The 26,568-nt window shown below is 39.3% G+C and overlaps 1 protein-coding gene across 1 annotated transcript in view; it reads left to right on the plus strand.

Moving 5' to 3' along the window:
* Positions 1–21,106, plus strand: part of tgfbr2l (transforming growth factor beta receptor-like) — a gene marked incomplete at its 5' end in the record, with an annotated part of 37,503 nt that extends 16,397 nt beyond the window's left edge. Inside the window, 7 exons of the mRNA XM_079562699.1 lie at positions 1,031–1,184; positions 10,321–10,532; positions 13,941–14,665; positions 17,506–17,643; positions 19,161–19,302; positions 20,555–20,682; positions 20,751–21,106. Of these exons, the coding sequence (XP_079418825.1) occupies positions 1,031–1,184; positions 10,321–10,532; positions 13,941–14,665; positions 17,506–17,643; positions 19,161–19,302; positions 20,555–20,682; positions 20,751–21,080 (1,829 nt within the window). The 3' untranslated portion in view covers positions 21,081–21,106. The remainder of the gene's footprint in view (positions 1–1,030; positions 1,185–10,320; positions 10,533–13,940; positions 14,666–17,505; positions 17,644–19,160; positions 19,303–20,554; positions 20,683–20,750) is intronic.
* Between the last annotated feature and the right edge of the window lie 5,462 nt (positions 21,107–26,568).

Genomic DNA, 26,568 nt, shown 5'->3' on the forward strand with positions numbered 1-26,568 from the left:
CCATTTAAAAACAGTCTATGGGCGTAACAGTGGTCATCATGATGCTCCAGGGTCAATGTGTTGACGAGAGGGTCATCAAACCGACCAGAAACTCGAAAACAATTGATCCATCATATATGATTGGCCACTGTGGTGGAAGCTAAAAGCACCACCTGATGCTGATGCTGACCACCCATAGAGCCCAGGGTCATTAAAAGGTCAAATACACATAAACAGTTGTATTATTATGAACAGACTCCTCAAGTGTTTTAACCTCTTAACTCCCATCTGAACAAATCCCATTTTCTCCAGTTTGGCTTTACCCAATTCAAAAAGCACCAAAACAGCCACAAAAAATTACAAGAAAACAAGGATGTAAATGCAGCAAAAAAGTGACAAAAATGTGACAAAAATGTGACAAAAAAGTGACAAAAACTCAACAAAAAAGTGACAAAAACTCAACAAAAAAGTGACAAAAACTCAACAAAAAAGTGATAAAAACTCAACAAAAAAGTGACAAAAACTCAACAAAAAAGTGACAAAAACTCAACAAAAAAGTGACAAAAACTCAACAAAAAAGTGATAAAAACTCAACAAAAAAGTGACAAAAACTCAACAAAAAAGTGACAAAAACTCAACAAAAAAGTGATAAAAACTCAACAAAAAAGTGACAAAAACTCAACAAAAATGTGACAAAAATGTGACAAAAATGTGACAAAAATGTGACAAAAATTCAACAAAAATGTGACAAAAAGTAAAAAAAAAACACACAACAAAAACACATATAAGGTGACACAACACAGCAACAACGTGAGGAAAAAGATCCGTTTTGTGGGTCTTAGCTTTCAAATGAGGTGCTACACAGGCCGATAGCCAAAGAGGACAGAGTGCATTTGGTTTAGGCGGGTGGTAAGAGGTTATTATTATTATTGTTTTGTGATTGTGTGTTTGTGTTTGTGTTGTTCAGGCCTGTTCGCCGCCGCCGGCTTGTTTTGTGATTTTGTGTTTTTATGATTGTGTGTTTGTGTGTTTGTGTGTTTTTGTTGTCCAGGCCTTTCCGCCGCCGCCGCCTTCACTCACCTGAGCTTTAACGTTTGCCGCTGGTGTGAGGCGTCCAGCCCCGTGTGCAGAGACAGTGTGTGTGTCAGTAACTGCAGCCTGTCGTCCTTCTGCTCCGTCACCGACGAGATCTGCATCGCCATATGGTGAGTCCAACTTCAAATACAACTACTACACATACAAATACTACTACAACTACAAATACTACCACAAATACAACTACTACAACTACAACTGTGCAGAGACAGTGTGTGTGTCAGTAACTGCAGCCTGTCGTCCTTCTGCTCCATCACCGACGAGATCTGCATCGCCATATGGTGAGTCCAGCTACAAATACAAATACTACACATACAAATACTACTACAAATACTACAAATACTACTACACATACAACTACAACTACTACTACAACCACAAATACAACTACTACAAATACAACTGTGCAGAGACAGTGTGTGTGTCAGTAACTGCAGCCTGTCGTCCTTCTGCTCCATCACCGACGAGATCTGCATCGCCATATGGTGAGTACTACTACAAATACAACTACTACACATACAAATACTACTACAAATACTACTACTACAAATACAACTACAAATACAAATACAAATACAACAACTACAAATACAATGTCGTCCTTCTGCTCCATCACCGACGAGATCTGCATCGCCATATGGTCAGTTCAACTACACATACAAATACTACACATACAACTACAACTACAATAACTACAAATACAACTACAAATACAACTACTACAAATACAACTACAAATACAACTACTACAAATACAAATACAAATACTACTACAAATACAATGTCCTTCTGCTCCATCACCGACGAGATCTGCATCGCCATTTGGTCAGTTCAACTACACATACAAATACTACACATACAACTACAACAAATACAACTACTACAAATACAACTACACATACATGGCCATATGGTGAGTTCAGACCAGTGTTAATTTCCTCCACTCAAATATTTAGTCTTAATTTTAGTCAAAGTGATATTTTTGTGACTAAAATTGGACTAAAACTAAATGAAAAGTTTCTCATGAGACTAAAACTGTGACTAAAATGTCCAGATATTTGAGTCGACTAAAATCAGACTAAATAAAAATGAAAAGGAGAGACTAAAATCATCCAAACTTGTATTGAGCGTCTGAAAGAGCCTCAGATCATGTTTAAAGGATCAGCTCTGAGCTTTGTTCATGTGGAGCAGAAACATGAAGCAGAGGAACAACATTAAACATGATTAGAATCAATATCATCAATGCAAAGTCGACTAAATCAACCCAAATTAAACCTGTATTTGTCATATGTCGTACACAATAGTGAGTTTTCCCACACAGGCAGTATTTATCCCTTTAAAAACTGAAACTCCAGGCAGTTTCAGCTGGAAAATATTGGGAAAAAAAGTTCCCCATGGACTCGCGACCCCCTGAAAAAGGTTCCGCGACCCACTTTTGAGAATCACTGTTTTACGTTACTGTAGGACGGAGTGGGATGTTCTGGGCATTTTTAAAACACTGACACTGTTTCTTGCTTGTTTAGAGAACTGTAAAAGGAATTTCATCTCTTATTTGCATAATAATGTTTCCTAAAATCCTCTTGAGGGCCGGAGTTGCTGTGCTGGAGGGCCGGATTGTGCCCGCGGGCCTGACGTTGCCTATGTTCTACAGTGACTTTACTCTACAGTGGCTTTAAAACTGCTCCTTCTTTGTTTCGTTCCCGCTTTATTTCTGACACAAACCTTTTAGCGTAGCAGGTTTGACAAGTTAAAGAAGCGCTTTCCCTCCCTCTTCCTCCTCCCTCTTCCCTCCCCCACATCCTCCCTCCCTCCCTCTCTGTATCTTAAACTTTCCTCACCCGAGTTGTGTTTTCTCTCAGCGCACTCAGCTTTTTCGTCTGGCCCGTTGCTCTTTTTTCCACCGAGCTGGAACCAGAGTGGGGCCCACTTTAGGGACAACAACCACAACTCCAGCTTCAGACAAACGCCCCGCGATCAAAGTGAACCGAGCTGCAGCTCTGAGAGGCAAACACGGGGCCTGGAGGGGGGGGGGGGCGAAACCTTCAAATGAGCATAAACTGTAGATGTTAGGGCTGCTCGATTATTGAAAAAATAATAATCACGATTATTTTTGTCATAATTGAAATCACGATTATTCAAACGATTATTTGTTGCCTTTAAAAAAAAAACATAAAAAAAATGACAAAAAAGTGACAAAAATTCAGCAGAAAAAGTGACAAAAATCCAGCAAAAAAAAGACAAAAATCCATTAAAAAAGTGACAAAAATCCATCAAAAAAGTGACAAAAATCCATTTAAAAAAAGACAAAAATCCATCAAAAAAGTGACAAAAATCCAGGAAAAAAGTGACAAAAATCCAGCAAAAAAAAGACAAAAATCCATCAAAAAAGTGACAAAAATCCAGGAAAAAAGTGACAAAAATCCAGCAAAAAAAAGACAAAAATCCATCAAAAAAGTGACAAAAATCCAGCAAAAAAGTGACAAAAATCCATCAAAAAAGTGACAAAAATCCATAAAAAAAGTGACAAAAATCCATCAAAAAAAAAAAAAAAATCCATATAAAAAAAAAGACAAAAATCCATCAAAAAAGTGACAAAAATCCAGCAGAAAAGTGACAAAAATCCAGGAAAAAAGTGACAAAAATCCAGGAAAAAAGTGACAAAAATCCAGCAAAAAAAAGACAAAAATCCATCAAAAAAATGACAAAAATCCATCAAAAAAGTGACAAAAATCCAGGAAAAAAGTGACAAAAATCCAGCAAAAAAGTGACAAAAATCCATCAAAAAAAAGACAAAAATCCAGCAAAAAAGTGACAAAAATCCATAAAAGTGACAAAAATCCATAAAAAAAAAAAAAAAATCCATATAAAAAAAAAGACAAAAATCCATCAAAAAAGTGACAAAAATCCAGCAGAAAAGTGACAAAAATCCAGGAAAAAAGTGACAAAAATCCAGGAAAAAAGTGACAAAAATCCAGCAAAAAAAAGACAAAAATCCATCAAAAAAATGACAAAAATCCATCAAAAAAGTGACAAAAATCCAGGAAAAAAGTGACAAAAATCCAGCAAAAAAGTGACAAAAATCCATTTAAAAAAAGACAAAAATCCATCAAAAAAGTGACAAAAATCCATTAAAAAAGTGACAAAAATCCATCAAAAAAAAGACAAAAATCCATAAAAAAAAGACAAAAATCCATCAAAAAAGTGACAAAAATCCATAAAAAAAGTGACAAAAATCCATAAAAAAAAAAAAAAAAATCCATATAAAAAAAAAGACAAAAATCCATCAAAAAAGTGACAAAAATCCAGCAGAAAAGTGACAAAAATCCAGGAAAAAAGTGACAAAAATCCAGGAAAAAAGTGACAAAAATCCAGCAAAAAAAAGACAAAAATCCATCAAAAAAATGACAAAAATCCATCAAAAAAGTGACAAAAATCCAGGAAAAAAGTGACAAAAATCCAGCAAAAAAGTGACAAAAATCCAGGAAAAAAGTGACAAAAATCCAGCAAAAAAAAGACAAAAATCCATTTAAAAAAAGACAAAAATCCATCAAAAAAGTGACAAAAATCCATTAAAAAAGTGACAAAAATCCATCAAAAAAAAGACAAAAATCCAGCAAAAAAGTGACAAAAATCCATTAAAAAAGTGACAAAAATCCATCAAAAAAAAAAAAAAATCCATATAAAAAAAAAGACAAAAATCCATCAAAAAAGTGACAAAAATCCAGCAGAAAAGTGACAAAAATCCAGGAAAAAAGTGACAAAAATCCAGGAAAAAAGTGACAAAAATCCAGCAAAAAAAAGACAAAAATCCATCAAAAAAATGACAAAAATCCATCAAAAAAGTGACAAAAATCCAGGAAAAAAGTGACAAAAATCCATTAAAAAAGTGACAAAAATCCATTTAAAAAAAGACAAAAATCCATCAAAAAAGTGACAAAAATCCATTAAAAAAGTGACAAAAATCCATCAAAAAAAAGACAAATATCCATAAAAAAAAGACACAAATCCATCAAAAAAGTGACAAAAATCCAAAAATTAAAAATTTGAAAAAAATAAACATTACAAAAATAAAATTGAAAAAAAAAACAAAAACAAAAAAATTTGAAAAAAATAAATTATAATCAATTTTTTGCGATTATGCTAATTTTGTAATCGTTTACTGTTGTAATCGAAATCGTAATCGAATTTCGATTAATTGCACAGCCCTAGTAGATTCCTTGAGGTGAAACGCATGGAGGCTGATGCTCATGTGGAGTTTCTTCCGAGCACTTAGTTGTTCCTCCATCAACCCAAAACGTGCACACACAGAACAATCCCTCTGTTCGATATTCCTGACAAAGATCCTGGCTCAGTGAGAGGAACAGCGTTGAAGATTAAGCCAAATGTCCAAACAAATGGATAAAACTTGTGACTTTCCAGGTTTGATACAAGGTTTGATCAGGGGTCGGCAACGTCAGGCCCGCGGGCACAATCCGGCCCTCCAGCGCAGAACCTCTGGCCCTCAAGAGGATTTTGAGGAACATTATTATGCAAATAAGAGATCAAACTCCTTTTACGGTTCTCTAAACATGCACGAAACAGTGTCAGTGTTTTAAAAGTGCTCTCTCAAAATGGCTGTAGTGAATGTCTTGAAATAGGCCTCTGTCTCTTTAAGAACCTCTGAGCCTTTAGACACGCCCCCTCCACACGCTGTCTGTGGCATCAGTGGGGAGGGGGTTCTGCTGAGGAGCAGTGGTTGGTTACTCGGCTGGTGACCAAAGCTCGGAGGCGTCTCCAGGAGGTGGGGGCGTTCCTAGGAGGACTCAGGCAAACCTATCCCTAAAATGGCCGCCATCAGAGTTTTTACAGATGACTCAGAAATACGTGAATGTGCCAAGGCAACACTTCAGCCATGTTTTTAATGAGGGAGTGACAGAATAACAGGATGGAAAGCTGGAAAAAGTCCATTTTGCAGAATACCCCCCCTTTAAATGTGTCTAAACCAAGGCCGTGGGAACCCAGGGTGCTGAGGGCGCTGCAGAACCCCCTGGTGGATAGTTTGTGAACTGCAGGCAATATTAACCCCTTAACTCCCACCTGAACCGAGCACATTTTCTCCAGCTTTACCCCAATCCAAAAGCTTCTGGAAAAAAGGTGTGAAAATAGAGACAGAACTGAGACGAAAACAATGATGGAAATGTGACAAAAAAGTGAGAAAACATGGAACGAAAGAAAAATTTGACGAAGAATTGATAAGAATTTGACCAAAAAATGCGAATAATTTGACGAAAATGAGACAAAAAAATTTGAATAATTTGACGAAAAAACAAGCTCCAGTGAAAACAGTGAAAACAGTGACAAAAAATTGACAAAAATTGACAAAAAATTGACAAAAAGTTGACGAAAAATTGACAAAAAATTGACAAAAAAATTACAAAAAGTTGACGAAAAATTGACAAAAATTGACAAAAATGTGACAAAAAAATTACAAAAAGTTGACGAAAAATTGACAAAAAATTGAAAAAAAAATTACAAAAATATTACAAAAAAATTACTAAAATTCGACTAAAATTGACAAAAAATTGACAAAAAATTGACAAAAAATTGACAAAAAGTTGACGAAAAATTCACAAAAAATTGACAAAAAAATTACAAAAAGTTGACAAAAAATTCACAAAAAGTTGACGAAAAATTGACAAAAATTTGACAAAAAATTGACAAAAAGTTGACGAAAAGTTGACAAAAAGTTGACAAAAATTGTACAAAAATGAGACGACTGCCCAACAAAAAAAGTGATGAAAAAAAAACTGCCGTGAGGAAAAAGATCCATTTAGTTTTGTCGGTCTTTCAAATGAGGCGTCACACTGGCCTACAGGATTTGGGTAAAGCTGAACTGGAGAAAATGCTCTTGGTTCAGGCGGGAGTTAAGAGGTTAATAAACAGGATTCATGCACAGAAACAGTATTTTGGGGGTACATTCTGTCCCTCAGCGCCCCCTCACTAAAACATCTTCCCACGGCTCTGCTCTAAACCGTGTCTAAACCAGATAAAACACCTCCATTAAAGCCTCACTAACATTAAATCATATTAAAATGAATCCGAGCACCGTAAGAGCGAGAGAAAGACGGTGACGCTGCTGAATATTACTCTTTGTTTGTCGAGAGCGCGACCCAAACAGCCTGAAGTGATCCCCCCAAAGCTGCTTGTGTTGCAGAAAGTCACACATGCTTCCCATTTGATCCGTGTAGTAGTTGTTTCTCGCAGCTCGTATCTCTGCTGCTGCTGCTGCTGCTCGACTCGCTCCCCGCCCGGATCGCGCCGGTGGGTGGATTTTTGGGAGTCCCCGTCTCATTTCCTGTGGATCAGACCCTCCCAGCGCTCGGTGATAAGAGCCAGCTGAACCAGAGCGGCACGAAGCAGCAGCAGTTTGCTTTTATTTAGGCCAAAGTTCATGAGGTTTATGGAGCCGCCGATGTGACTCTTGTAGGTAAAATGAAACGTGATGGTGTCGGCGTTTTGTTTGGAGTTCTGTTTTGTTCTCCTTTTGATATAATTTGGTACATCTTTGGTACTTTCTCCACGGCGGCTGAATAGTTTGTGTTCTTGCTTCACACGGAGCAGATCCTGGATCGGATTCCTGGACCGTGTTGGTGTTTCTGCGTGGACTCTCTGTTGGTTTCAAGGTGTTCGTGGTTGACTTACTTTGTTCTTACATAAAACAGCCTGGTTTCTTTAATTGTAACTAACCCGGCGTTACCACAGGAGGAATATCTATAGAAAGTTTAAGAACATTAGAAACCAGGCTTTAAAGTTGTTTTTAACGTGTCTAAAGTGCAATGCTTTCCAATGGGAGGCCAGCGGCGATGTGGAGATGCTACAGCAATGGCGGCCTCTAGTGTCGTCGTCACAAAGCAGAGCAGCCAGGAGCCACCGGCTGGTGGTCTGAATCACCTGGCTGGAGGATTCACCCATTATACATCCAATCCAACTTTATTTCTATAGCTCATTTCATAAGCAAGAGTTTCCAAAGTGCTGCACAAGAAAACAAAAACAATAAGAATAAAACAATTAAAACATTAAAACAATAAAACAATAAAAAAATTGAAACATTTCAAAACTTTAAAATTCTAAAACTCCAAAATAGATAAAACCACACAAATAAAAGACACAGAGGACCACACAGCTCACATGGTGTTAAAAGCCAGAGAATAAAAGTGGGTTTTAAGACTGGATTTAAAACACTCCAGGGTGGGGGCCGTTCGTACGTGGCCCCCCCACTTAGAACGCCCTGCCCCCTCTGGTCTTACGGCTCGTCCTGGGCACTGCGAGCTGGAGCCGGCCCTCGGACCTCAGAGCGAGCCACGGTGTGTAAATGTGGATGAGCTCCTTGATGTACTGAGGGGCCAGACCACTCAAAGCTTTAAAAACAAACAATAAAATCTTAAAATCAATTCTAAAATGAACAGGAAGCCAGTGCAACGACACAAGAATGGGGGAGATGTGCTCATACTTTTTGGTTCCTGTTAAAAGCCGCAGAATTCTGGACTAACTGCGAGCGATGAAGAGCGTTCTGATTTATGCCGGTGTAAAGTGCATCGCAGTCGTCCAGGCGAGGTGAAATAAAAGCGTGCACGACCTGCTCTAAGTTCTTAAAAGATAAAAAAGGTTTAGCTTTTGTTAAAAGACGAGGGTGAAAAAAGCTTTAACAACAGCATTGATTTGCTTGTGAAGTTTAAAATCAGAGTCGACACTGACGCCAAGGCTGAGGCTGAAGAGCGAACATGGTGTTTAAAGGAATAGGCCACCGTTTTTACATACTGAGATATGTTCTTACCTCACTTTAGTCGTGTTAATATATCCCCGTCTGGTCTTTGTCCGTGCGCTCACACATACGCAGCCTCTCCCACATGTCACATAGCTCCAAAAAAGCTCACGATAGAAGCTGCCAAGCTCTTCCACGTGTTCCCTATTTAAATAAAGTTACGTGAAGTGTTTTCATGCAAAGTATATTTACACAGAAATGTAGCATGTGGATTTTATAAGCAAAAAAAAGGGGGACTATATTGTGAGGCGTAATGATACGAGGAGTAAAACGTCCGCGCAGTAACTCCTAAAGGTTATTGACGGAAGTGAGCGGGGAAGTCTTTAGGTGTTACTGCGCGGACGTTTTACTCCTCGTATCATTACGCCTCACAATATAGTCCCCCTTTTTATTTGCTTATAAAATCCACATGCTACATTTCTGTGTAAATATACTTTGCATGAAAACACTTCACGTAACTTTATTTAAATAGGGAACACGTGGAAGAGCTTGGTAGCTTCTATCGTGAGCTTTTTCGGAGCCATGTGACATGTGGGAGAGGCTGCGTATGTGTGAGCGCACGGACAAAGACCAGACGGGGATATATTAACACGTCTAAAGTGAGGTAAGAACATATCTTAGTATGTAAAAACGGTGGCCTATTCCTTTAAGACGGCCCCGGGTCATTTAAAGGGTCCATGGAGCCAAACACAACCATTTCAGTCTTGTTTTCATTGAGACTTAAAAAGTTTTGAGCCGACCAGACCTTGACGTCACTCAAACACTGGAGTAGAGGTGTCAGGGGGGACCGACTATTTTTCTTCAACGGCAGATAGATTTGGCAGTCGTCTGCGTAAAAGTGGTAAGCGACGCCGTGCTTTTGGAATATACATGTTTTAGTAGTAGGGGAAACCGGAGTACCCGGAGGAAACCTACGCAGACACGAGGAGAACACGTAAACTTCACACAGAAAGGCCCCGCCCAGATGGGAATCGAACCCGGGACCTTCTAGCTACACCCTACAAGATCCAATCCACTTTATTTATACAGCACATTTTAACAAGTGTTTCCAAAGTGCTGCACATAAAATCAGCAATATAGGAATAAAAATATATATATAATAAAATCAAGTGAAACCAAACTATACATTCAGCTAAAACGATAAAATAGTTTAAAACATAAATAAGATGCAATAAAAAAAGAAGTTTAATAAAAATTGTAAAAACAATAAAAGAAAATTAAAGACACAGAGACACAACTCACGCGGTGTTAAAGGCCCGAGATTAAAAGTGGGTTTTAAGACGAGATTTAAAACTCTCCAGGGTGGGGGCCGTTCGCGCTTTTGCTTCTTTGTTGTGTGTGTGTTTTTGTTGTATTATTTGTGTTATATGGTGGGGTTTTAGTCGTCGTCACTTGCATTAGACGATGTAAACACTAACAGTATACTTTTGTCTTTATTTGTTCAGGAGGAAGTTCAACGAGACGATGACGGTTCACACCATGTGCCACGACCCGGCGCTGCCACTAGAGGGCGTGGACCCCGCGCTGCTCCAGAACGTCAGCTCCAGAGAATGTCACATGGTCCCTCAGCCGACAGAAGAGGGCGCTATGATGGTCTGCGGCTGCAAGGGAGTGCACGAGTGCAACGACCGGCTCATCTTTGACAAGGGCGCTAACGGTAACGGCGACTAAAACCCCACAACATAACACAAAGCATACAAACAACACAACAAAGAAGCAAAGAAAACACGTCAAAAGCGCTTCAACAATGTGACAAAAACACGGCGACAACGCAACAAAACAGTTTGGATCATCAAGGAGAAAATGTCTATTTGAAACATAAAAAATGGAGAGATTTTAGATTGTATGTTGTTTTGCTATTTCCTTATCAAAAACAGCCCAGAGTGGTTCTTGGCTTCATTCACACAGCTCTCAGTAATCCTCCTGAATCCTGCTCTCTGAGGCTCCGCCCTCTGCTGGAAAACCACTGATTTGTGACACTTTTTTATGTCATAGTGTCAAACAGGAAGAGCCCGACGTCTGTGATGTAATGCCCTACGGTCCACACTGCAAAAAGTAAATATCAAGCATTGGCTTAAATGACTTGAATTGAGGAAATGTTTCTTGTTTTGAGCTGTTTTCACTCATTCAGACACTTTTCCTGATCGGACCGAGTTTGCTTTGCTTGTTTGAGGACATTTCAGACCAGTTCTAGGGTAAATCTCACTTGAAATAAGAAAGTAAAATTGCCCATGAGATAAGACCAATTTTCTTTCCCCATTGGCAAAGAAAATGAGCTGAAATAAGGAGGAAATGTACCGAAACGAGTCAGAAACATCTCAGAACAAGAGAAATAATCTGGGACAAATGCCCAACAACTTCTTAACTTTTGGTCATTTTTTTGTATTTTTTTTTCTCAATTTTTTGTCCTTTTTTTGTCAAATTTTCATCAATTTTTTGTCATTTTTTGTATTTTTTGGTCATTTTTTAATCAATTTTTTGTCATTTTTTTGTCATTTTTTTGTCATTGAGGAAATGTTTCTTGTTTTGAGCGGTTTTCACTCATTTAGACACTTTTCCTGATCGGACCGAGTTTGCTTTGCTTGTTTGAGGACATTTCAGACCAGTTCTAGGGTAAATCTCGCTTGAAATAAGAAAGTAAAATTGCCAATGAGACAAGACCAATTTTCTTTCCCCATTGGCAAAGAAAATGACCTGAAATAAGGACGAAATGTATCGAAACGAGTCAGAAACATCTCAGAACAAGTGAAATAATCCAGGACAAATGCCCAACAACTTCTTAACCAGTCAAAACAACTAAAACTTTGATTATTGTGCTCAAATTGAGATGTTTATACTGATCTACTTAATAACGTTTTGCAGTGTGATTTTAATTAATAAAAATCAAAACAAGGAAGTGCCTGACGCGTACGCGCTGCCCCTGCAGTGAAAACAAACCCCTGAGCGTCTGAACTGACGTCATGTTTGCACCTGAAAGTTGTGAAGGAGCTCTTTCTAACCTGCTCTGGACACGCCTGTTCTTTATTCTTACCTAACGATGATGTCATGGAGAAAATGCGCGTTTATGAGGACAGGAAAGCAGAGGCCACTCGCCAGAAGCTGGAATTTCTTTCCAGGATTCAGCGACTCTCAGTGTTTGTCTGTGACCGTCTCTTCACTGATGGAGGCTTGGGGAACCTTCGCCAGAACCAAAGTGGATTAAACTCTTATAAGAAAAAAATAAAGAAATAAAGTAAAATAAAAAATAAAGTAAAAATCATGAAATCAACTGGAGTTTCATGTAAAACTAATCTAAATGAACAGGGCGCCAAAGTTAAACCTTGACAAAATAATAATAATCTACGTGCAGATATGCCGTACCTGTGTTTTGTTGTATAAAACAAAAAATAGTGGGAATGTGTGTATATATATGTGTAGAAACTTCTATGTTTGTAATATCTGCCTATGCAGGAGGCTGCAAAATTCACACTGCTGACACAAATTAAGACTTTTATTGTCTTATTATTTATTTATCTTTATTTTACGCTATTGATTTAACTATTTATTTATCTTGTTTGACCTTTTTTTAAACTGTTTTTTTTTGGTTGTTTTTTGTTTTGTTTTTCTGTTTATTGTTAAGAAGAAAAAAGAAAATAAATAGTTTCTGAGGCTGTGTTGCAAATGTCAACTCCTTATAACTGCATCCTCAAGTAACTTCACTTTTTGCTGTGATATTATATTTCTACTACTGCAAAAGTTGCATCGGCTGCATCAACTCGGGGAGAGGGGGCGGAGTTAACTGAATCCAATACTTATACTTATCACAAAGATGAGTTCTTAATACAAAGATCCTTTAAAGCCGGTGTTAAATGCTCTGACGTGATCTGAAGTCCAGTAGAGACTAACATAACTGTGCTTTATTTTAATTCTAAAATGTATTTATTATTTTTGAAAATAAGTACAGAAAACACACATCAATGTGCACTCCATTGTCATACTGGGGCAAATAGTCAAGGACAAAGTTCTTGAATAAACTTATGTTTACCATAGCCACCCCAGGGTAATAATACCCCCCAAAAATACATATATATCAAATGTACATATAAATATCTCAAATAACTTTGAAAAGAAAAACAACTCTACAACCAACAAACAGACAAATGAAAAATAAATAAATAAATAATGATAATGGTAATAATAGTAAAATAAATAGATACAATACAAACAAATATATATATATAATAATAATAAAAACAACAACAACAAAAAAAAGGCTAACATGCTATAAAAATATATATAAAGGCACTATTTCAAGTTGTGTAAAGCATTAACCCTGAACCGAGCACGTTTTCTCGACGAAAACAATGATGGAAATGTGGCAAAAATGTGAGAAAAAAAACAACTAAAAATTACAAAAAATGTGATAAAATGTGACAAAAAATTGACGAAAAAATAACAAAAATGTGACAAAAATGTGACAAAAAATTGACAAAAAATGGACGAAAAAATTACAAAAATGTGACAAAAAATTTACAAAAAATTGACGAAAAAATTACAAAAATGTGACAAAAAAATTGACAAAAAATTGACGAAAAAATTGCAAAAATGTGACAAAAAATGGACAAAAAATGGACAAAAAATTGACGAAAAATTGACGAAAAATTGACGAAAAAATTACAAAAATGTGATAAAAAAGTGACCAAAAAATGACAAAAAAGTGACAAAAATGATGGAAAAAAAAATGTGATGACGTGAGGAAAAAAGATCCTCTCGGTTCAGGTGGGAGTTAAGAGGTTAAATTAGCTTCAAGACAAACTCCCTGATCCTCACAAACATAAACGTCTCCTCTATGGAAATATTTCTACCAGGAACTCACGGGTCTGAGCTCATCTTAATGGAAATGAACACGAACAGGAAGTACTAGCGCCCACAGCTTCAGCTCAGAGGAACTAGCGTAGCCACATTGTGCAACAAGCCGATTTACTTTCTACAAATATAGGAAAATGAATTGAAAATTTCCAACCAAAAAGAGCTTAAACTAGGACATGACCAAAACACATGTGTCATAACTGTGCTTTATTTCCAGGTTTCTCCAAGCTGCAGAGTCGGGAGGTGATCCCGGTGGTGCTCGTCAGCCTGGTGCCTCCCGTGCTGGTCGCTCTCGTCGCCGCCGCCGCCTTTTACTTCTACCGCACCCGTCGACTCGGCAAACCCGGCCCTCCGGCGCGCCCCGACTGGCCCGGCAAACCGTCCCAGGAGCTGTACCGGGCCCTGGACCCCGGGCGCCAGGCGGAGTGCGGAGAAACCACCGCCGATCGCCGATCCACCGAATCCAACGCTAAACCCCCGGCTCTGAGCGGCGGCGCCGGCGGCGATGCGACGGAGTGGCGGGGCAGGCTGACCACGCCGCTGCCCATCAAACTCCAAACTTTAGTCGGGAAAGGCAGATTCGCGGAGGTTTGGAAAGCTTGCCTCGTTCCAAACGACAGAGTCAACGCTCACGAGACGGTGGCGGTGAAGGTGTTCCCCGCCGTGGAGTACGCGTCGTGGAGGAACGAGTGCTCCGTTTACTCCGATCCCAAGCTCCAGCACGAGAACGTGGTGACTTTTTTGGCGGCGGAGGAACGGGGAGGACCGGGCCACGGCCACAGGAAGTACTGGCTGGTCTTGGCCTATCACGGCCTCGGGAACCTGCAGGAGTTTCTGACGGAGAACGCGCTGAGCTGGGAGGAGCTGATCGCCATGGCAAACAGCGTCGCCACGGGGCTGGCGCATCTTCACAGCGACACGACGCCGAAGGGAGTCCCCAAGGTGAGTGTCCAAGGTTCATCTGCTGCTCCCACAACAACCGACCCCATGAGCTGGATTCACCTCCTCTTTGGGTTTCCTCTTGGCCTCCTGTTTCCTGACCGACATCTTTAACCTAAATAATGCACTGTCCCTCCTCTGTCCCTGTTCAAACCATCTCAATCTGGAAACTTTATCGGCAAAACGTCTAACTGCAGCGGTCAGGCCAGCGTTTCTCCACACTGAGATATGTTCTTACCTGAGCTGTGACGAGTTCTTTAGGACCTGTCTGATCTTCAGTCACGTAAACACAGCGCAGACGGCGTTAGCATTTAGCCTCTCCCTCTCTCCTCTATAGCTCCAAAACAGGTCAAGATAGAAGCTACCAAGCTCTTCCACGTTTTCCCTATTTAAATATGGTTACGTGAAGTGTTCCACTACAAAGTATAATTACACACAATTAAACAATGTGGATTTTCTAAGCGGATAAAATCTTCACTTTACTGTGCGGATGCCAAATTACAAAAAAATTGACAAAAAAAACACGACAAAATGACAAAAAAAGACAAAAAAATGACAAAAAAATGACAAAAAACACAAGTTCGAAATCCGCGCAGTAATCTTCACTTTACTGAGCGGATTTCGAACTCCTCCTGGTATTATTTTGCCTTACAATATAGTTCCCCCTTTTATCCGCTTAGAAAATCCACACCCGAAAATCCACACCCGGGCGCAGCAATACTTTCCTTAAATATTAGTATTTATTAAGAACATTTTGCTCAAAAATGTGAGCAATTTAGAACATTCTACTTAAATCAAGCAACATTTAAGTAAAATATCCACAATGTTTCACTAAATAAGAATGTTTTCCTTAAATTATTCCATTTTCTGAGGACATTTTGCTTAATTCTAGTTATTTATTTGCTTAAATTTAGTGTTTCTTTCTTGTTTTATGAGAAAAATATTCTAGAAATAAGAATTCTTAGCAAGAAAAAAAATGCTGACCCCATTGGCAGAATCTTTTCCTTAAAACAAGACAAACTGTCTTATTTTAAGTTTTTTTCCCTTGTTTTTAGTGGGGCACTTTTGCAGTGTAGTTGTATGGTGGATCAAAACATCGTTCACAAACAGAGCATTCCTTCTGTGAAACGATCTGAGCTTTAAAAGATCTGTGATTTAAATAAACAGCTCTTCAAGCTCGGAAAAATCAGCTGTTTGCCCACCAGTCACCAAAACAATCTGGAGAAAATTGTAGAAATAAACAATAACAGCGATCATCCCTATGAGACACAGTATAATTAACAGTAGGCAGGTAAACAAAGAGTCTCCTCTTATGTTGAAGCCAAGCAGCACTTAGCTCAGTGACTGCCAGTCATTTTCATATCAGAGAGCTCCCACTGCCGGAGGCTCTTCAGGATTTTGACTGTTTTTTCAAGATCCACAGAAAATGTAGGTCTAGATCTATGTCAACACAAACCCACCAAAAGAAAGATCAGACTCTCTTCTTTCATCTAAGGAAAAGTTAGTTTGAAATCACTCAAAATGCTGTTTTCTGACCAAAAAGCTGAGAAAACGAAAGAGCAATGCTGCCCCCTAGTGACTCAATAAAAGAAGTTGTAGTTCTTCTATTGAGTCACTAGGGGGCAGCACAACTAAGATTTTAACACCAGACACGCTCAATAGTGATGTGCGGGTCAGGGTTTTTTTCAACCCGCGGGTCCCGCATTTGGAGCAGATTCTAACCCGACCCGGCCCGCCCCCAACGTTCTTTTTATTTTTACAATATGTCAATATTTTGACATTTGGTGCAAACTTCTTCAAAATCTCACTTTTGTGTCTAAAACCGCAGGGTTAGCGCCTCTACTGGTTTCACTACATTTGATATTTTGTGGTTGGAGGAGAGTGTGTCCACGGCGTCCAGAAAACGTCATCAGTTCTGCCTCTGTGGCCCCGCCCACACACGCCTCTGTGGCCCCGCCCACACACACACGTACATTTACACCAAACGACGTAATAAATATTTCTACTGGTATTTTATTTAGCTCACTTGGGAGAGTAGTATTATTTAGCCTTAGCTACGATGCTAACTTATAGTTTGAGATTCTGGAGGTTTCATATTGAGCTCATGAGTCAAACCAGTAGATGGCGCCCCTGCGATGCTCACACTTCGGCTGAGGTGATGTAGAGGAATAAATCTACTCTGCGATGCTCTCTCTCTGTTCGCAGTCACTGACAGCGAGCGAGTATCTACCGGCGGCCATCTTTTTTTTTTTCCCGTAGGACAGTTGCTACATCAAGCAATCAAAAGTCATGAGATGCACCAACTATCCTACAAAAAAATCAACCTTGCGCACAGCGGTGACAGCGGTAACAGCTCTGTCAGTCCTGTCAGATCTAGGGGCGTGGTCTGAGACTGTCAACAGAGCAGACCCCGCCCACACACTCACCCCACTCGCCTCCTCCAAAGCCTCCGAGACCTCCCCTTTCTCAGCACTTTTTGACTTTAGTTTGTGGGTGGGGAAAGGCTCTGCCACGCCCGTTTAGGTACTCTTTAAACTGATTGCCAAAAACGAACAGGTTTGTGTTTTGTTCATGTGGGAAAAGTTCCATGAAACGGCGTTTAAAAATGAACACTGCTGTTGTACACTGAAGCAGATTGGTTGTCTCCACCGGTGATCCCCAGGGTATCTGTGTCTGGAAACGTAGTTTACTAACACCTCACTGACGCCTACAGTGCAGCCCTTTGAGAAGTGCAACAGCAGTGTGAGGTTACTGATATTTAGTCTGTTTGAAGTCGAGCGTCTCAAATAAGTGAAGACATTAGTTCTAGTAGAATTCTGAGTCTTTCTGTTATTGGACTTCAGGTGCCGATCGCTCACCGGGACCTGAAGAGCAGCAACATCGTGGTGAAGAGCAGGCAGGACTGTGCTCTGTGTGACTTCGGTTTGGCTCTGAGGCTGGACGTGTCCCTCACCGTGGACGACTACGCCAACAGCGGACAGGTGCACGACCAACACATCAGATCTGATTAAGGCGAGACACTGCAGGTGTTGAGATAACCTCTGCTGAACATTACAGATATAAATATGAGAAAAAAATGTATTGCATTAAAATGGCCAAAATTGCCTATATTTTGGGCAACGAAATCAAAATAATGAATTGATCCAGATTAAATGTTATGGTTTTATTTTATTGACATATTAGTAACTCAGATTTTGTCAGAGGGATTTTGGATATTTTGTTTAGTTTTTCAATTAACTAATCATCAGTGAAAAAATCTGCTCAAATTCCGCCTGTTTTTTTGGTTTCAAAGCTGAATAAATCAGGCTAGGAATTAGATATTAAAAAATCCCTCTGAAAAAACCTTCAGAATGTTGTTGTGTCTCAGCCTGTAAAGTGTGGAGTCTGTGGGAGCTTCTATAAGGGCTCAGGCTCTGCCCGAGTGCGGCTTCTCTCATTCAGAGAAAACCAGCCCTGAAGTTTTGTAGCGAGTGCGCATGCTCGGCCCGTTCTTCCACTTTTCCGCTCCAGCGTCTCGTAGGAGGAAAAACACCATATTTGGGTGAAAGCGTCATCACGGGGCCCCTTAGCAGGACATATATCGGAATAATATATCGGATAAACGATATATTGTCTCACTAATGCCAAGTGAAATCCAGTTTTCACTGTTTAACCTCTTACCACCCGCCCAAACCAAATCCATTCTCTCCTCTTCGCCAGTGTCGTCACTTTTTATTTCCCTTTTGTGTTTTTGTCACTTTTTTACAACTTTTTTGCTGGATTTTTGTCACTTTTTTCGGGATTTTTGTCACTTTTTTTCTGGATTTTTGTCACTTTTTTCTGGATTTTTGTCACTTTTTTGCTGGATTTTTGTCACTTTTTTGGGGATTTTTGTCACTTTTTGGGGGATTTTTGTCATTTTTTTGCTGGATTTTTGTCACTTTTTTACTGGATTTTTGTCACTTTTTGGGGATTTTTGTCTTTTTTCTGCTGGATTTTTGTCACTTTTTGGGGATTTTTGTCTTTTTTTTGCTGGATTTTTGTCACTTTTTTACTGGATTTTTGTCACTTTTTTCTGTTTTTTTTTGTCTTTTTTTTGTTGAGTTTTTGTCATTTTTGTCGCTTTTTTTGGTCACTTTTTAGCGTTTTTTTATTGCGTTTACATTCTCATTTTCCGTCACTGAAAGCGTCATCACGGGGCCCCTTAGCAGGACACGTGGATGTCAAATCTGTCAATATTTATGAATGAAAACCCGCGGGAAAGACGGCCTTTCTACTTCCGGCTCGCCCCCACCTCGCAGACAAAACATCATCAAATAAACATCATCATTTTTATATCTGACATGAAAACTAAGATGTAAAGGGAGGAAAACAGATACAAATCTCCACTTCCACCACTGCGGGAAACATCAATACTTTCACCTATAGTGTCTCGCCTTGATCTCAGGGCGCGGTATCCAGTTCACCCTGTGTTGTTGCTGTGCCGTCGTTAATCCCGTTGTGTTGATTGTGTCTTCAGGTCGGGACGGCGCGGTACATGGCGCCTGAAGTGCTGGAGTCCCGGGTGAATCTGGAGGATCTGGAAGCTTTTAAACAAATCGACGTTTACTCCATGGCTCTGGTTTTGTGGGAGATGGCCTCGCGCTGCCAGGCCATTGGAGGTAAACCATGTCCTGGACAGTAATAAGATCATTTATCGTTCATTATTGCACTAAACAAGGGTGTTAGATGAAACATGAAGCTGTCCTGTGTGTTCTTCACGGCGTGGGAAAAACAGGGACATTAACCCCGTAGCTCCCGCCTGAACCGAGCACAGTTTCTCCAGTTTGGCTTTACCCCAATCCAAAAGCTTCTGGAAAAAAGGGGAGGAAATAGCGACAAAACTGAGACGAAAACAATGATGGAAATGTGACAAAAAAATGACAAAAATGTGACAAAAAATTGACAAAAAAAAAGACAAAAAATGGACAAAAAAATGACAAAAATGTGACAAAAAATTGACAAAAAAATACAAAAAATTGACTAAAATGAGTGGAATACCCAACAAAAAAATGATGGAAAATAAAATCTGATAACGTGGGGAAAAAGATCCTCTCGGTTCAGGCGGGAGTTAAGAGGTTAAAAAACAATACATCAACCCCAAATTAATCTTCTTTATAATAACTTTATAAAAGCTATCATTAAAAGTAAATTATTTGTGTGACAGTGTTTGGTCCAAGCGCTTAAAACTGCAGTGCTGCCCCCTGCTGTCCTGACTGAATTCTTGATCATTATTGGCCTCTATTGACTGTGAAATCAGTGGAGCACTGCTGCCTCATTAATATGCACGACGTCATCAAAACTATCGATAGAATAAAAAGTTACGTATCGTCACGCAAAATATCGTGATATATCGGAAAAACCATATATTGTCCCACGAATGCCAAGTGAAATCCAGTTTTCATTGTTTAACCTCTTACCACCCGCCCCAATTTTTCTGCTGGATTTTAGTCATTTTTTTTGTCTTTTTTTTTCTGGATTTTTGTCTTTTTTTGCTGTTGTTTTTTTGTCTTTTTTTTCTGGATTTTTGTCTTTTTTTGCTGTTGTTTTTTTGCCTTTTTTTACTGGATTTTTGTCATTTTTTTTCTGGATTTTTGTCATTTTTTTCTGGATTTTTGTCACTTTTTTGTTGAGTTTTTGTCATTTTTTTGGTCACTTTTTAGCGTTTTTTTGTCGCGTTCACATCCTCATTTTCTTCTCGTTTTTTGCCTCTGTTTTGAAGGAGCTTTTAGATTTGGAGAATTTGGAGAAAACATGTTCAGGTGGGAGTTAACAGGTTAATAATGTGTCATTCCCAATGCAGCCTGCAGAGGTCCAGTTTAAATCCCCAGACCGTGTATATTCATCATGGCTGTAATCCTGTGTTTGCTGCAGAGGTGAAGAGCTTCGAGCCGGCGTTCGGGTCCAAAGTGTGCGATCAGCCGTGCGTGGACAGCATGCGGGACCTGGTCCTGCGGGACAGAGGGCGACCGGAGATCCCCTCAGCCTGGACACAGCACCAGGTCAGTGCAGGAGAATCATCTGGAAATGTGTTGTTCTTGAAAGCATCATCCATACCTCACCTCCCCAGGGCATGAGCGTGTTCTGCTCCACCGTCACCGAATGCTGGGACCACGACCCCGAGGCCCGTCTCACCGCGGACTGTGTGGTCGAGCGGTTCACCGCCCTCCGAAACGAGGAGGACGCGGCCTGGCAGACCCCGGATCTCGACCAGGGAGAGGGCGTTCGGGAGGAATCTGGTCTCACCGCAGACCTGGACCAGGACGACTCCAGAGACAAGGACTCAGACTTTCAAAGCATTTCTCAAACGCTCCACTCGTCGTCCACCTCGTCCTTCCAGGGTTCGGACGCACAGGCGGACAGCGCGGAGGAGGCGCGTCTCGTCGCTCCTGTAGTTTAAGCAGTTTAGAGTTTGAGAGCGTTGAAAGGACAGAGGTTTGATCAAACAAGCCACATCTGCACGTTAGTGAAAGACATTTCACTTGCTGTGTGGGTGTTAGGAGCCTGGCCAGTCAGAACACAGGCTTTTGAGATCAGGGGGGGATTGACAAGCGTATTAACCAATCAGAGAAAAGCCGGATATGACGCAGACGGCCTGTCATGTATGTTGTAAACAAGGAAGTTAAAGGAACAGGCCAGCGTTTTTTCCACACTGAGATATGTTCTTACCTGAGCTGTGACGAGTTCTTTAGGACCTGTCTGATCTTCAGTCACATAAACACAGCGCAGACGGCGTTAGCATTTAGCCTCTCCCTCTCTCCTCTATAGCTCCAAAACAGGTCAAGATAGAAGCTACCAAGCTCTTCCACGTTTTCCCTATTTAAATATGATAAGATTACTGCGCGGATTTCGAACTTGTGTTTTTTGTCATTTTTTTGTCATTTTTTTGTCCATTTTTTGTCATTTTTTTGTCATTTTTTTGTCATTTTTTTGTCCATTTTTTGTCATTTTTTTGTCATTTTTTTGTCATTTTTTTGTCATTTTTTGTCATTTTTTTGTCATTTTTTTGTCCATTTTTTGTCATTTTTTTGTCATTTTTTTGTCATTTTTTTGTCATTTTTTTGTCATTTTTTGTCCATTTTTTGTCATTTATTTGTCATTTTTTTGTCATTTTTTTGTCCATTTTTTGTCATTTATTTGTCATTTTTTTTGTCATTTTTTGTCATTTTTTGTCCTTTTTTCGTCCTTTTTTTGTCATTTTTTTGTCTTTTTTTGTCTTTTTTTTCAGTTTTTTTCGTTTTTTTTTCAGGTTTTTTTTTAGTTTTTTTGTCTTTTTTTGTCTTTTTTTTGTCATTTTTTGTCATTTTTTGTCATTTTTTTGTAATTTGGCATTTGGCACTTCGAACTACTCCTGGTATTATTCCGCCTTACAATATAGTTCCCCCTTTTATCCGCTTAGAAAATCCACATTGTTTAATTGTGTGTAATTATACTTTGTAGTGGAACACTTCACGTAACCATATTTAAATAGGGAAAACGTGGAAGAGCTCGGTAGCTTCTATCTTGACCTGTTTTGGAGCTATAGAGGAGAGAGGGAGAGGCTAAATGCTAACGCCGTCTGCGCTGTGTTTACGTGACTGAAGATCAGACAGGTCCTAAAGAACTCGTCACAGCTCAGGTAAGAACATATCTCAGTGTGGGAAAACGCTGGCCTGTTCCTTTAATAAAAGAATCATCTGATGAATGTGAGGGAGTCTGCAAAGAGAGAGGGAACTAGTTTGTGCATTTTTCTCCGTATGCCCAGGGGCCCCTCAACCTGCCGGGCCCCTGGGCTCAGCCCCTGTGAGCCCCTGCATAAACCCGGCCCAGCACACACTAACATGAGCATTTTATAAGAAAGAAAACACCAAATACTTGAAAATAGTACATTTAAATGAGTGTTTTATCTCGTGTACTTTCAGTAACATTGAGCTGGAACATCATTATCTGGAGGTCAGCAGATTTATATCATTTCTATCCTCGTCTTACACATGGGTCACTAAAAACCTTTGATTTTAGCCCCACCTGGACTTTTTCTATACTTTTTTTTTTGACTCATGCAAATTGATTGACCTTTACAACCCGCAGATACAGCAAAGATTCTTCCCCCACTGCAGCTCTGGAGTCGGCCTCGAGCTGGTGATAAAGAAATGACCAAAAACTTTTACATTGAAGTTTTTTTTTCTTTCTAAGTCGCCGAGGTGGGAGACTCGAGTCAGACTCAAAGCTCCACAAACACTTGGGACTTGCTGTTTGTGACTCGAGACTTAACTTGGACTTGAGGCCAGTGACTCTCAATGACTCGCTGTGACTTTATAGTTTTATTTATTTGAGTGAAACTGTGGAAAGATCAGGATTTATTTCGTAAAAGCGGCGCATCTTTGTTTACATTATGGTGATTATCCACATGCGTGTTCGGTTTCCAGACACTGCACTTTTGATCAATACAGCGAGAAAAGGCAGGAGGAAATACCACGTGTTTCTTTGGATGCAGTAAAAGTTTTCTAAAGACAGTGAAGAGGAGGAGATTTACGAACAGGAAAACGTTTGAAACAATGGGCTGGACCTACAGCGCAGACGGAGCCTCCAGAACCACCATGTCAGAGCTGATTAATGGCAGGAATCTTGGGGCTTTTCCATGTTTTAATTCGTTCACACAAAGTTACAGCATTTAGAGGTTATTTTACACATCCACCACAGCCCAGTGACAGCGGGACTGAAGGCCTCTGAGCAGGGGCGAATCCGAGTATACAGGGGCTGGGGCAGCACAGGGGAACCACTGACAGAAAAACTGCCAGTGACACAAAAAAAAAAAAATATATATATTTATGTTTCAGACTGCAGGGAAAAGCAGCTCATGTTTAAAAGACTCTGTTTCATTTTTACCCTTCCTTAAAATGCTGTCCCAGTAATTTTGTACATAGACTGGAGCATTTAAAATATATATAGTTTGAATTTTGTGGCGATTAAATATTAATTAAACTTTAAATCCAAATCCATGAGATTTTAAAAAGTTTGATTTTAGCCTAAATGTTCAAAATCGCCGTATCTTGAGAAAACACTTGTTATTTTCAAGATTAAGCGACGGCGGCGCAGATGGTAGAGCGGGTCGTCTCATGATCGGAAGGTCAGGGGTTCGAATCCCACCTCCTGGAAGTGCACGTTGTCGTTGTGTCCTTGGGCAAGACACATCACCCACATTGCCCCAGTGTCTGCGTACATTGGTGTATGAATGGGTGAGTGGATCCTTGCTGTAAAGCGCTTTGAGAGCCTAATGTAGGTGGAAAAGCGCTTTATAAGTTGAGATCATTTACTATTTAAACACATTTTGAAAAGTCGACACGCTGGCGTTTGTGACTTGCCGGCTTAAGAAAGACTTGACTTGACCCCATGACCGACTGACTTGGACTTGACTCGGGACTTGCCTTTAGTGACTCACTCCCACCTCTGCTCAGTAATGATTATTGTGGAACTGGATTAGCACTGACTGATTCATCTCGTAGCGTCGTAGCTTCTGCCGGCAGAGACAGACGGTGCCTTTGTGCTTTTATTTTGGAGGAGCTGGTCTCCGCTGTTTTATTGTGGTATCCTGCCTTTTGTATCTACTGTACTTGTTGTTATTTCCTTGTGTAGCAACGTATTACGGCGACGAACAGCCTCTTTTTATCCTGTGGAATATATTTTATTTATGATTTGTACTTTTGTATTTGTATGATAAAATAAATCTCATCCAACCAAAGAGACGATTATTTCAGACACAAATCACAGAAAGGACAAAAAAATGAAAAACAAAATGAAAAAAAAGTGAGAAAAATTTGACGAAAAAGTGACAAAAAATTCACAAAAATTGACAAAAAATTGACAAAAAAGTGAGAAAAATTTGACGAAAAAGTGACAAAAAATTCACAAAAATTGACAAAAAAGTGACAAAAAATTGACGAAAAAGTGACAAAAAATTGACGAAAAAGTGACAAAAAATTGACAAAAAAGTGAGAAAAATTTGACAAAAAAGTGACAAAAAATTCACAAAAAAAAAAAAGTGAGAAAAATTTGACGAAAAAGTGACAAAAAATTCACAAAAATTGACAAAAAAGTGACAAAAAATTGACGAAAAAGTGACAAAAAATTGACGAAAAAGTGACAAAAATTGGACGAAAAAGTGACAAAAAATTCACAAAAATTGACAAAAAATTGGCAAAAAAGTGAGAAAATTTTGACGAAAAAGTGACAAAAAATTCACAAAAAGTGACAAAAAAATTTACAAAAAATGACAAAAATTTACCAAAATTTGACAGAAAAAAAAAAATCTCATCCAACCAAAGAGATGCATCATTATTTCAGACACAAATCACAGAGTGGACACATGGAAGAGAGATTTACTCATTTACTGAATTTGTTTAACCTCTAACCCTCAAAGGAACAGGCACCGTATTTCCATTCTGAGATATGTTCTTACCTGAGCTGAGACGAGTTGATACGTACGTTCACCCCCGTTTGGAGCTATAGGAACACATTGGGAGAGGCCAAATGCTAACAACATCTTTGGTTGTTTTGCGTGACTGAGGGCACGCACAAAGACCAGACAGGTACGCATTTCATTTTTTTCATTTTCATTTATTTATCCATTTGAGCAGAAAAGTATGTTTTTATGTTTTTTACAGAAATAAAAAAATAAAAAAACAAGGCTTTGTGCTCAAAGGGAGTAGGAAGAAGTTCAAGAACTTATAGCAAACCTGCCCCTTATCTCTCATTCAAGTCTCATCACATAAACTTTCCGCTCATGCAGGAAACCGATGCATGAGTCTGTGCTGACATGTTGATTTACAGTGGGGAAAAAAAGTATTTGGTCAGTTTCACATAGACATTGTATTGGATTTTGGCCAAATACTTTTTTCCCCACTGTAAATCGTTTATGATCGTACACCCCGCCCTGGTGGATAGTTTGTGAACTGCAGGCAATATCAACCCCTTAACTCCCACCTGAACCGAGCACATTTTCTCCAGCTTTACCCCAATCCAAAAGCTTCTGGAAAAAAGGTGTGAAAATAGCAACAAAACTGAGACGAAAACAAGGATGGAAATGTGAAAAAAGTGAGAAAACATTGATGAAAAAGTGACTTTTTTTTTTAAATGACAAAAATGGACAAAAATTTGACAAAAAAATGAGAAAAAATTGACGAAAAAGTGACAAAAAAGTGACAAAAAAGTGAGAAAATTTGGACAAAAAAATGACCAAAAAAAAAAAAAGTGAGAAAAATTTGACGAAAAAGTGACAAAAAAGTGACGAAAAAGTGACAAAAAATTCACAAAAACTGACAAAAAATCGACAAAAAAGTGAGAAAAATTTGACGAAAAAGTGACAAAAAAGTGACGAAAAAGTGACAAAAAATCGACAAAAAAGTGAGAAAAATGTGACGAAAAAGCGAGAAAAAATTGACGAAAAAGTGACAAAAAATTTACAAAAAATGACAAAAATGGACCAAAATTTGACAGAAAAAAAGTGATAAGAATTTGACAAAAAAATGCGAATAATTTGACGAAAAAGTGACAAAAAAGTCACAAAAATGTGACAAAAATGAGTCGACTGCCCAACAACAAAAGTGATGAAAAAAAATCTGACGTGAGGAAAAAGATCAGTTCAGTTTTGTAGGTCTTTCAAATGAGGCGTTACACTGACCTACAGGATTTGGGTAAAGCTGAACTGGAGAAAATGCTCTCGGTTCAGGCGGGAGTTAAGAGGTTAATAAATAGGATTCATGCACAGAAACAGTATTTTGGGGGTACATTTTGTCCCTCAGCGCCCCCCACGGCTCTGCTTTCCACGCTCCGTCAGAAAGCGTTGAGAGTGAGCGCTCACCTCCAGAGACGATCTCCGAGCGCGGAGCTGATCCAGCCACAGCCGCGACGCA

Source organism: Gobius niger (assembly GCF_951799975.1).
Source record: "Gobius niger genome assembly, chromosome: 9".
NCBI lineage: Eukaryota > Metazoa > Chordata > Actinopteri > Gobiiformes > Gobiidae > Gobius > Gobius niger.